Here is a 13,279-nt window from a genome sequence, read left to right on the forward strand (position 1 = left end):
GATTAGAGTAAATTAGTGAATAAGGCTTTTTTACCCCGTACTGTTATATGTGTTCGTGTGCCTAGCCAATACCAAGAGTGCGGCGCTTACAACCGATTCGATTTTATTACTCATCAGGATCTCTACCAGCCTACCTTTAAATTGAAATTCTTTCAGGCAGAAGTGAAACCTTGGGCGTCGTAAAATACATCAATCGAAGGGTTGGGTACCTAGAGTTCAAAACTGTTTTAGGACCTCTAACCAATCAAAAGATGACAGAGCTATAAGCTAAAAGTTTGTACTTGATAAACTCAGAGCCGTTCTATAAGCCGCTATGTCGCGGCTGATTAGCCTATTACTTTTAATAAGACTAGAGACAGCTAACACTATGTACTGTCAGCAAGACGATGAACCAGCAGCCAGTAGTGAATATTTACCTTCTTGTTGTTAGTAATGTACGTGTTTACTTCTCTTCTACTGCTTTATACAAATTCAGGAGGTTATAAAACCGCGATATATGATACACCTGTTTTAATGATGGTATTACAGTACGACTATACACTACCCGTTAGAAATAAACTTGTGGTAATCTCCTTTCAATAAATCCGTACACGGAAAACCAAAGCAACGTTTTATATTTCATTGTAATGGGCAAAATTCAGTATAAAATAGAATATTCTAATTACAGTATGCTATAGTTTATTGTATTGATCAAAATTCAATATATAATAGAGTATTTTTTATCACGGTATATTAGAGTTTATTGTATCGATCAAAATTCAATATAAAATAAAGTATTTTTTATTACGGTATGTTATAGTTTGCTGTGTCGATTTCTTTCGAAAAGTCTCGTAACAGGACAAACTATACTTTCCAATCTACCAATACTACATGCTATATTTTCATACAAATATTGTAACTTAATGAACATTTAGTTTGGAGGAAAATTAAATAATCTTAAGAGTCTTAACACTAAAATTAGAGAAAATATTTAAACACATTTACATACCAACATATTATGACGCAACAGATGACGTAAATTGCTGATAAATTGAGGTTAAACGTTCACATATGTTAAAATCATTGTCTAAAAGACATGTGAAAAATGAGTCTAGTGTGAGTCCGTATTTGATAAAAAAAATGTTTTTCGTTTCAAAAGTGTAATAAAAATGTTAACGTTAAGAGTTTTGCCATTTCTTTATTATTGTTTATTCCGGTAGAGGTCACTATTCCTACTGTGCAATTAAGACAACATACTAATACCAATTCTGAAACCGGGTTACGATACCCGTGATGGATAAAGCATAGATAGTCCATTGCGTAGCTTTGTGTTCAATTGCAGACAGACAAAGAATGATTATATAAATATATATATAGAGAGAAGTAATATTATTTTTATTTCTCTTTCTCACAGTAGAAACATTTGATGTATTGCTAAATAGATGTTTCTAGATAGGTAATTAGGTATATAGATAGATATGTAAGTTGACTGGTAGTTAGATAGGTAGGTAGGTATGATTTGTATATATTTTCAGAATATAATCAAATATTTCAAACAATAGACTGAAATATAAGACATATGCACCTACACCTTAGGGCATAAAAATAACTTTTTAATATAAGTGATTTGTCCTTTCTATAAAGAAATCGTGTTCATTGTGTTCAAAGACTGATTTATTTTCAAATAATATTTAATAGGTTTAATACTTAAGACATAATATACATGTGTACTCCTCATAACCAAACATAATTACTTAGCCTTAAAAGAACAAAAAGTAAAACTTCCAGAAATGTAGAACTTTTATAATATATTTTTCTATAAAAACACTTCAGTTTTGTGGCTGAACAACGGGTATAAAACGGCCCCCACATCAATATAATAACGTTTTAAACCGCAATATATTCTTTTAACCCGTTGTTTAAAAGAACAAATAAAAGAGACATCGAAAGGAAACTGTCTCGTTTCCTAATGGATGTTTTTATTGTTTACAATATTTTCTTCTGGAATTATGATTGTCGTTCTTAGTCAAAAAAGTCACTGTATAAAATTTCGTGTGGAGAAATTAAAAGTCGGTGCCTATGAAGAATAGAAAGTTTTTGCCTATGGAGAGAAAGGGAATGTTGATTCGCACGTGGTATTTATAGACAGAAACTGAAAGCCGGTAACTATGGAAAACGCGCTAATTGTTAACTATGAAAAGAAACTGAAAGTTGATTGCCATGGGAATCTATACATAAAGACTGAAATTTTATATGGTTACACAGTAGCTTTTCTCGCAGATTTAAGGACTATCCATTATTAACTATTTATGTGATCTGTTTTTACCGCTTTATTTTATGTTTCTAAGGGAGTTACTATGTTTAATCCTTATATCAGTTTGTTAATCTTCCTCCCCTAGAGAAAATGTATATAACTTTCAGCTTAGAAATATCTCTTACTGTTGAAGAAGTAGTTAGTTGTTTTTAGTTTTAATTTTTTATTACATGGCTTCGTTTGAAATTTCATAATTTGTCAGGGTATATGTTTCCTTATAGCAAAGCCACATCGGACTATCTACGGAATTCACAGAGGGGAATCAAACCCCTGATTTTAGCGTTGTAAATCTGTAGACTTACTTCTCTACCAGCGTGGAACATGATTTGTCCATCAATATTAAGTTATTTAGAATAAAAATGTGTAATTATTTATCTACTGATTTTCTCAATGTTTGTTTTAGCGAATGTGTAAATGATTTCTCTTTTATGAATACTTACCCCACCTGGTTCCAACTTTATCAATGAATTTAAAAACGACAGTTACTAACTAAGAGAGTAGATTGGAAATTGTATAAGTGTTCCGTATTTTTAGCTTAAGTTACATACTGTGTGTCGTCACATGAACTAAGCGACCGGGTTCGGTTACAGTTCATCCTAATTTAGAACTGCAAACAAGTAGGGGCAAAAAATCGTACCCTATTTATAAGAATTACCCTTAACGGAAAATTGCTATTGTTACGGTTATAACACCTCCACAGCTAGAAGTGTGGTATTGTCACGGTTATAACATCTCCACAGCTAGAAGTGTGGTATTGTCACGGTTATAACACCTCCACAGCTAGAAGTGTGGTATTGTCACAGTTAAAACACCTCTACAGCTAGAAGTGTGGTATTGTCACAGTTAAAACACCTCTACAGCTAGAAGTGCAGTACTGTCACGGTTATAGTATCCTCACAACTTGATATGTGGTATTTTCATGGTTATAACACTTCTACAGCTATAAGTTTGAATCGTGTTTAATTATATATCGCGACTCGAACCTTCGACTTCCAATCTTCAGTCATTATTTGGTCACGTGTAGTAGATATCTATAAGGAATGACTAAATCTGAGCTATTATGAAATATTTTAGAAAAGTTTGGCCATAAGGTTTTGGTTTTTTGTTTCGGGTATATACTTTACGTTTAAAACGGAATATAACTTAATAAAGTATCTCGCGCATAAGCTAGATGCAGTAGTAATTTTCTATCATTTTTCATTCAAATCATAACTGGCATACGTTAACGGATCTTATTTCTGGTATTTCCTTAACGAACAAATAGCATTCTTTAGAGAGAGAAAAACTTTTACATATGAAAAACCCAATCAATAGTCTATTGTGTTTTCAGGTGCCATAGAAGCAACGAATTATCAGTTGACATTAATATATCTTATAATGTTATTCTACTGAGCTTCTTTTGTTGCCTAGGTTAATTTAGTGATATGTATCTCTAGTATGAATATCGAGTACAGACTTTCAACCCTCACATCACACGCAGTATGCTTCTCACGTTCCAGCGACTAACAGTATTGATTTCGCAGAAAATATAATAGAACGAAATTCTACAAGGCATTTTGGTTCATTAAAGTTAGAGTAATAGCTGCTTACGTTAATTTAGTACACACTATGGAAACCGAGTGGTTAGTGTGGAAACGTCTAACCAACATTAGTATCTCCAAAACAACTAGGTGGCAAACATGGCTGTTCACATTACGAGAACAGTCGTTTATTTTTACACTACTTTAAATTTCACATTGAAACTCTAAATTTAACTAAAAACAAACAAACAATTTTATCATCCGCCTTTATGTTTAGGCACATAAGTGAAGGGGACGTCGTTCCCTAAAGATGACATTTTTATATATGCAGAGTTTAGTGTTTGATTAATAGAAATATGGCCTAAAACTATTATAACACTAAAATTACTAGGAAAGCAAAGAACACGAAATAGAATTATACAGACTTTATAAACACGAAAATCCTACGCTGTAGCATTGCGCGACCACTCCAAATTACTTAACGGAAACGATATTAAGTGCAACCGACATTAAGTACCAGATTTATTATTAAGTCTATCTTAGATCGTCAAACAATATTGTACGACTTAACACTAATACCAAATAACTAGGCTGAACAGCTTAAATATATACATATATTACTTTAATATCCCTTTTACTTTGGTTCATATTGTTGAACAAAGGTAACGGATTGTTGTGTCATAACTTATAACAGTTAAATACATTGTTTTGAATGAGTTTCATCGTATAGATAAAAAAGTAACCAATTTCAAACGCGACGAGAAAATCTTGGAATTTTTAATTCATTGTTTTGGTTTCTTTAAACTCTCTGGAATGTTTAACATTATTTAGCCAAAATCTCAAAACATTTTAAATGTCCCCAAAATGAAAGTAAAGAATAAAAGAACTCCACTTTTCTGGTCAGTCTCGACGTATGTAATCGTGCTTCTAAGAACTGAGAACAGATGGCGGTTTACTATGAATCTTATATTGAAATTCTAAGTATGACTCAACCATTTTTATGCTAATAATTGTTGTATAACCATCGACTAGAACTTCAAACTTCAGTAATTAGCCGCAACCTACAGAGTATTATGCAAGTGACAAATTTGTTTGTATGTTTGTTACTAAGCATAAAACTACACTATGGGCTATCTTTGTTCTGCCCACCAGGGGTATCGGAACCAGATTTCTATCGTCTTCAAACGCACCGCTGTGCTACCGTGGGTACCTGTACCCCCCCCAAAAAAAAAAACAACAACAAAAACACAACAACATTATTTGCAAGAGGTAAACGATTAAAACCTATGAAAACAATTTAAAATTAAACTGTAAAATTCTGTGTTTACGGATTCATGTTTTTCTGCTTTGTTGAAGGGCGTGAGCCAACAGGTCGAAACTTTCAAATGTTTTACTTAGTTCTTTTTAGAAGTACCTTTAAATGATTTACAGTGGAATTAAAATGTGTCGGTTGTGAAATGTGAGTAACAGTTATGCACAACCACAAACTGCTATTCTATAGACCTGAATAATATTTTGTTTCATGCCTCGAATGTTCTATAAACAATTCCATATATTTCTTGTTTATAAATTCGTATTTAGGTATTTCAACACTAGAATTGCAATTTTTATTTCTAATGTCTTCTTTATCTTATTTTTAATAACTATACTTGCTTAACTATTAAATATATAACGTTTAATCCTTCAAGATTAGATTCAGATTCATGGTCAAATTATCCAAGCCTTCTATTGCTCTGTGTCAATATATAAATCGGTTCTATGTTATGTAACAGCTGTTCACTGTGATGTAGATATAGTGTATTTTAAAGCTCAGTGATATCTTCTGCGACATGTGTATTAGATATGCAGGCCAGAAAACCCAAGGTATAAGCACAGCTGTTCCAGATTTAGAATTACCAATCAGAGGGAGCAGAACAAGTCAGCAGCACCCAACACCTATCTGCACTATTACTTTTAACTGAATAAGAACTGGACATGGCCTAGTAGCTACTTTGCCGGGCTGTGAATTTGAGGGTTCCTGGTTCGCATCCCACTGCCGCGTAAAATGAGTTTCACACTCTAGAGCAGTGAGTGCGTTATAAGCGTAATAGTTAAACTTCACTCTTCGATTACAATGATCCAAGGGTTGATTAATTGACTTTCCTCTAGTATATTAGTTCAAAATTAGGGATAGATAACTTTCGTGTAGTATTGCGAGAATTTTTAAAACAAACGAGCGCAACCGAACAGTGGGAGTAAATGTAAATGAAAGTGGGTAACTTGTTCTGCTGCATATCGCGGTCTCGAACTTTGAATCCGGTTAGAAGCCCAACAACACACTAAAGCTTTGGCCACTCTCTACTCGTTCAATGTAATCAGATGAAACACAAGGTTCCCAATTGTAAAGTATCCAGCAGATGGAAGGGAAACAGGCAACACAACCATACAACCCTTCACCAGCGTTCAAGAATTTATTCTCACTTTTATAACGCACATGAAGCTTCAAATGAGGGGAACATTTCATGGTATCGAGCAGATTCGAACTCTGTTCGCGGTTCAGAAATCCAGACCCCTACACAGACGAATCCGTGCGATAAACTTTTAAGTGGGCGAGTGCTAGTTATATTATTTTTCGTTTGATAGTTAGCTTATCTTTTATTATATCCAAAATGATATTTATAAAATATCAATTATAGAGGAATGTTCCAGAAGTACCAGAGCGGGACTAACAACCGTTATAGAGATTCACCAGATATACCGTAAGAGGGCGTTCCGCACTTTAGTCTATTCTGTTATAAATACCAGTTTATTCATAATTACCTAGTTTTTAAACTAATTTATCAACGAAGCGCCAATTTTCAGTTTCATTTTACCTACACCAAAGATATCAAATACTAGAAACAGCACTGAACGATTTATTTAGTGTAAAGTATAATCTTGTCAGCGAGTAATTCAAGTGCTAAATATAACATTTCACACATTCGAATTAGCATGTTTAAAGCATAACGTACAACCTTTATGAAACGTGTGAAGCGAGTCGTGAGTAAGATATTAATTTTCTACGGAACAGCGCGTAAGTTGAGATGGCACAAATGTTTGAAGTTGTAAACACACCACAATAAAATCTCTTTTGAGTGCGAACGCATCACAACCTTTTCTAACAAAGAAAACCACCAATTTGCTGGTGAAAAGACCAGAAATTCTATGGCGTAGCAACATGACATTTGTTTGTTTGTAATTTCGCGCAAAGCTACACGAGGCTATCTGCTTTAGCTGTCCCTACTTTAGCAGTATAAGACTAGAGGAAAAGACGCTAGTCATCACCACCCACCGCCAACTCTTGAGCTACTCTTTTACGAACGAATAGTGGGATTGACCGTCACATTACAACGCTCCCACGGCTGAAAGGGTGAGCATATTTGGTATGATGGGGATTCAAACCCACGCCCTTCAGTCGAGCGTCCTAACCACCTGGTCATGCCAGGCCCGACACATTACATTGATATTTTAGTAGATTTCTTGAGTGGTAAGTTTCTATGTGCTTCACGGACCTCGTGTTGAGGGCTTTTCGTCAACTCAGAACAAGAGACAGACAAAGTTTCTGTCATGAATATATTTCTATCAGGAGTTGATTTAATCACATTTTTTTGATATTCACGTGTTATAATATCATTTTAAGTACATGATAATCATCATATCCTCTTGTCCTTTTATATCTTTAGATATAATACTCTAAATATACAGTATTTTTTTTTCTCAGGTTTTCAATACTTTTTCAAAGCCTCTTCCAACTCCATAATAATTTCCAATTAAAAAAAAACTTTAATGTCTCTTATGATCTTCGAAATATTTAATCATTTTCAAGTTTTTCCAGTTCTTTAATATCGGTTTGTTTTGTACTGAAGCACAAAGCGACACACTTGGATATATATGCTCCGCCCACTAGGGGCATCGAAGCACAGTTTCTAACGTTATAAGTTCATATACTTTAATATCGGGCTCAAACGAGTTGTTTAACTTTTGGAAAAAACTCCACCGTTTTTAATATGCCTATGTATTGTGTTTAGTGTTTCTTATATCTGAACAGTACACTTTGTGTTTAGTGTTTTTCATATCTGAACAGTACAATCGTGTTTAGTGTTTCTCATATGTGAACAGTACGCTTCGTGTTTAGTGTTTCTCATATGTGAACAGTACGCTTCGTGTTTAGTGTTTCTCATATCTGAACAGTACACTTCTTGTTTAGTGTTTCTCATATTTGAACAGTACACTTCGTGCTTAGTGTTTCTCATATCTGAACAGTACACTTCGTGTTTAGTGTTTCTCGTATCTGAACAGTACACTTCGTGTTTAGTGTTTCTCATATTTGAACAGTACACTTCGTGTTTAGTGTTTCTCATATCTGAACAGTACACTTCGTGTTTTTCGAATCTTGCTCATTGTTCGTGCACTCTTTTTATTATCCAAATCCCCTTTATTTGTATATAATTTCTATGACTACAATTAATAATAAGATATTAATTAGGAGTGATTGTTACCTGTCGATTTGCCTTTTTGGTAAACGGTTCTGGAATAGGGATAGCTACCTCTACTGCTCCCTGACAAACGTCTTCAATATGATTCCACAACTGGAGAGAAGACAGTGCGTGCCAAAACTTCTCTAACGTACAAATAAAAAGACGATAATAAATTGTATTTCCGTTAAATAGTAACTCTTCGATTTCTCTATCTCATAACATCATTACACGTTTTCCTTTTCTTAAAAGAATCTGATATGGTCTGGCGGCTAGGACGCTGGATTCGCAATCTGCGGGTTGCGAGTACGAGTTTCTTCAACACTCTGGGAAGTTATAAGTTATGGACAATTTGTTGTTATCAAGGAAAACCCAGAAGTTGTCAGTAGGTAGTATCTTCCTTCTTGTCTATTGCTGCCATATTAGAGTACATATAGTCTTGCAATACCTTTGCGTGAAGTTGAGAAATCGAAAAACGTTTACGGAAAGCATTTCTACTTTACCAGTTTTAAAGGGTTGGGCTAATGAACTGACAACGTGATCATGTTATTCTGATAAGTGCGAACTCTATTTTGATAAGTTTTTTTTTTGTTTTTTAATGTGAGCTCCGTGAGCACGAGAAGCAATATTTCGTGACGGCCAGAATGCGTTTGGGTAACGATAAGTAACATAACCCGTATATTTGTTTTGAAACAAAGCAACTTTGGGCTATCTGCTATTTGTATCGCGAAGAATCGAACTCCGGCTTTTAGCATGGTAAGTCTGCAAACTTATTGTCACAGTAGCAAAACTAACGCGGTGTTTGTGTTTCTGTTTGGAGGGTTAAGTTTCAGAAGGGGCAGTTATTTTGACTTTAAAAATGGAAAAAAATAAATAACAAATTAAAACTTCGAAACTATTATTTCTCCAGAACAAAATTCACAAGTCTTCTAAGCATGATTTAGCAAGCGCATCTTAAATATGAATAGCCCTGTCATCACGATAACGCACCAAAGAAAATACCCCTCTCTTCAGGGTGACGTTTGTGTTTGATCCATTCATGTATGCGAAATTGGTGTAGTTATCTAAAGTTGTTCATGTAAACAGTACTATATAAAGATATATTAACATATTATCTTCTCGTGGTTCACAAACAGTGGTGACCCCAACAGTAATTCAAGTTTAAAACAAATTAAACGTTCGAAAACAAGCCCTAAAACCACTAAAAATATTAATTTACTTATTGCATTAGGGCAAACAAATGTATAAATTTTGGCATCTAGTGAGACGAGTTAAATATAAGGATCTGATTAAGAACCGTACCAACAGATTTTGAGAGTATATTATTTCCTGCCAACATCAACAAATTTAATTATGTGTTGTTGTTTTTTTTGCGGTCTATAAAGTGTTTGAAAGTGTTTCTGAATTTCGCGCAAAACTACTCGAGGGCTATCTGCGCTAGTCGTTCCTAATTTAGCAGTGTAAGACTAGAGGGAAGGCAGCTAATCATCACCACCCACCACCAACTTTTAGGCTACTATTATACCAAGTCAAGCATGTTTGGTGCAACGGGGATGCGAAGCCGCGACCCTCAGATTACGATAGCACGCCTTAACCCACTCGCCCATGCCAAGCCGTTTGAGAGAGAAACAAAAACACTAGTTATAACGATTGAACAATTTTTTTTAATTAATGTATTTTTAGTGATTCATCCACACGATGTATCATCCGTAATGGTTTTGTTTTCCGTCCTGCATGGTTGAAAGTATGAAATTTATGTTACTAATTAAGTGAATAATTTCTTTTTAATCACTAATAATTATTTTTATGAACTGTTATTTTGATTTCTTTGTTTCTTGTTTCGATTTTGTTAGAAACAAAGAAAGTTTTTGCAGTGATTTTTATTTTAGAAAATAAAACAAAATTCATTTTTTCTGACGTCTGAACTCTTTGTTTCAAACACGATTGTAAAAGAATAGTTCTTACAGCTTCTATACAATAGATCTGATTAAACAGTGGTCCTTTATTTTAATTTTGTCTTTTCAAACCTACGTTTTTATTAATGAATTATTTTATAAAATACCTTTTCTTTTTCAATCGAAGTATTTATTCCTTGTCTCAATTCTCCATTTTCTGTTTCGTTTTATATAACGTAGGGTTATGGCAATGAATATACATAATTCACACACTATTTATCCAGATACAACTCTCTGTTTTAATGTCCACTGCCAAAGTTAACGCGTATAGAGTTGTATATTTCACGTGAATATTTTTCCTTTTGTTATATCTTTCCATTGTGTCTTATTCTTTAACGTCAGTGGTTAATTAACAAAAGGTGCTAAAAACATTGGGCGAAAATAATTTCCTTCTGTTGTAAAAATATCAAACAGTAAAGTAAAGTGTTGATAGTTCCTGTGTTAACTAAAAGAATGGTAGTTCATGTTTTCACTAAACGGTTTATCGTTTTTTTTGTTAACTAAAAGGTTTATTTGTTTCTTTGTTTTTGAATTTCGCGCAAAGCTACACGAGGGCTATTTGCTTTAGCCGTCTCTAATTCAGCAGTGTAAGACTCGATAGAAGACATATCAACATCCACCGCCAACCCTTAGGCTACTCTTTTACCAACGAATAGTAGAATTGACCGTAACATTATAACGCTGAAATGGCAAACATGTTTAGTGTGGATTCAAATCCGCGCTCGCTTAGATTACGAGTCGAGCGCCCTAAATACTGGCCATGCCGGACTCACTAAAGAGTTAATAGTTTCTGTGATAACTGACAAATTGATCGTTCTCGAGTTAGCTGAAGGATTATCGATTCCATGTTAACCAAAGGACTTATTGTTTCTGTGTTAACTGAATGAATGAACGTTTCTATGAAGTATGTGTCCTTGGAGATGTAAGATTCCTTTATGTTTTTAATGATAGACTTAACTAAAAACTGTCAGATAATCTTGATACTTTGGAAACGGATTTGATTCTTCTACATGACCATTGATTCAGTTACAACTTTACATGTAGGTTTGGTACAAAATAAGTTTACCGCGGAGAATCGAACCCCGGATTTTAGCCTTGCAAATCCTTGAATTACAGCTGATCCATTGATATATTTTTTCTATGTAGGAATTCTTAACAGTTGAATAGAGGTAAAGAGACAGAGTTAAAGTAGTTTAGTAAAATGTATGCTAGGAATTCTCTTCACTATTTTACTGTAAAACATTTGTGAACGCAATAGAAATGTTCTCGCTGTCTCAAACTTTGATTCCGTGGTGTCCTCCGCTGGACCAGCGTTAAATGTACTAAATGTACAGACTTACAACCCTAAAGTCATTAGTTCGATACCCTCAGTGGCAGACACAGCGCAGATATCTCGTTGTATAGGTTTGCACTGCAAGAATAAATAAACTTAGCATAAAGAACTCTTACCGTACTTATGTGAAATCGTTTTGGTCAATCCGATTACTACATAGTTGAGTAACTGCAAGCTCTAGTAAAAATATCCTGATACTAAATTTTAAGTCATAAATTGTTTATTTGTTTGTTTCAAGTTAAGCACAGAGCAACACAATGGACTATCTGTGCTCTGCCCACCATGGATATCAAAACCTGGTTTTCAGCGTTGTAAGTCCACAGATACACCACTGTTTCTCATCAGGTGAAACACGTTTGTATTGTGATAAGATATTATTAGAAAACAGCGCAATTGGTCTTACTAGAAAGTGTAGCTTTTATGTAATTTCACTTGATATACCAAAATAAAAATAAATCCAGCTGAACTGGTTGATTAACTTTTATTAGCATATTGTACGAGGTGTTAGCTGTAGGATCTGATGTCTCAGCATATGACGTCAAGACATTGGTGCAATTCTAATTTTACTTATAATTAGTTTTTTTTTATATTGCATTGTAGAATACATATATGAATAAACCTAGATATTTTTATTTTAATTTATTAATAAGTGCTACACGAGCCATCCAGGCACCTTGGTGTGGATACAAAAATGTGTTATTCCGGGGTTTGTTTTCATTAAACAGAAAGAAGTTTGGCACCGTGTTCGAGATCGAGGTCACTGGATCAAACCCAAGACCATGAGAACCAACATGGAGAAGTTACCTTGTAAATGCGAAGACAGATAATGTTGCAACGAAACATGCTTGAAATGTTCTAGATGTGATTGTGAACGTAATGGATCAAGTGTAGCGATTGAGCTAAACCGTGGATCCACATCGGATAAGGGAAGAACTTATTCAAAGATATTCCAATCGATTTGACGTACCAGCTGAATTGGAAGAATTTAAGAATTTAAAAGAAAACTGCTTCTTAATTCATGAGTCCAGTAACTAAAATTCTACTGTTTGAAGGAACACTTATACTAATTTCACAAGTCCAGTAACTAAAACCTCGTGGTTTAAAGTAAACTTGAAATTAATTCATGACTTCAGTAACTGAAACCTTACAGTTTAAAATAAAAATTCTACTTAATTCAAGAATCCAATAACTGAAATCTTATGTTTATTTAACGATATAATAAATATAAATGTGACACGTGAACCGGAATCGTGGGTTTAGTCGTTTTAAAAATATCAGTATTTACAATTATTTATATTGATTTGCTTTTATAACCCGGATTATTCTTCTTTGTCCAGATTTATTTTTTCCAACTGACGTTTAGGGGAGTTATTGTGCAATGGTTGTAAGCAGTTAGAACTTGTAAGCCTACAGTCGATATGCTAATTAAGTTTAATAAAAGTTGAACATTAAAGGAAGGGAGAAAACTTAAGAATTTTATGTCTTGTTAGGTCTAATGCTTATCGATTGCTCTGTACTTAATTTTACAATTTTTACCAGTAGTAAGGTCTTTGTTTAAAAAACTTTAAGTACTTAATGTCAAAAAATAACGACCCTTTAAAGTTTCCATCACATTTTGCTTACAAATCAATTTGTCATTTAATTAAAACTCCTTAATTTGTTATTCGTAACCAAAAAAGAAACAC

General features: G+C 33.9%; 1 protein-coding gene across 1 annotated transcript in view; it reads left to right on the forward strand.

Annotated features, from left to right (window-relative positions):
- Window positions 1-13,034, forward strand: part of LOC143257847 (uncharacterized) — a 46,470-nt gene extending 33,436 nt beyond the window's left edge. Inside the window, exon 4 of the mRNA XM_076516879.1 lies at window positions 12,320-13,034. Within this exon, the coding sequence (XP_076372994.1) occupies window positions 12,320-12,405 (86 nt within the window). The 3' untranslated portion in view covers window positions 12,406-13,034. The remainder of the gene's footprint in view (window positions 1-12,319) is intronic.
- The last annotated feature ends 245 nt before the right edge of the window (window positions 13,035-13,279 follow it).

This window comes from Tachypleus tridentatus, chromosome 7, assembly GCF_004210375.1.
Source record: "Tachypleus tridentatus isolate NWPU-2018 chromosome 7, ASM421037v1, whole genome shotgun sequence".
In the NCBI taxonomy this organism is placed as follows: domain Eukaryota; kingdom Metazoa; phylum Arthropoda; class Merostomata; order Xiphosura; family Limulidae; genus Tachypleus; species Tachypleus tridentatus.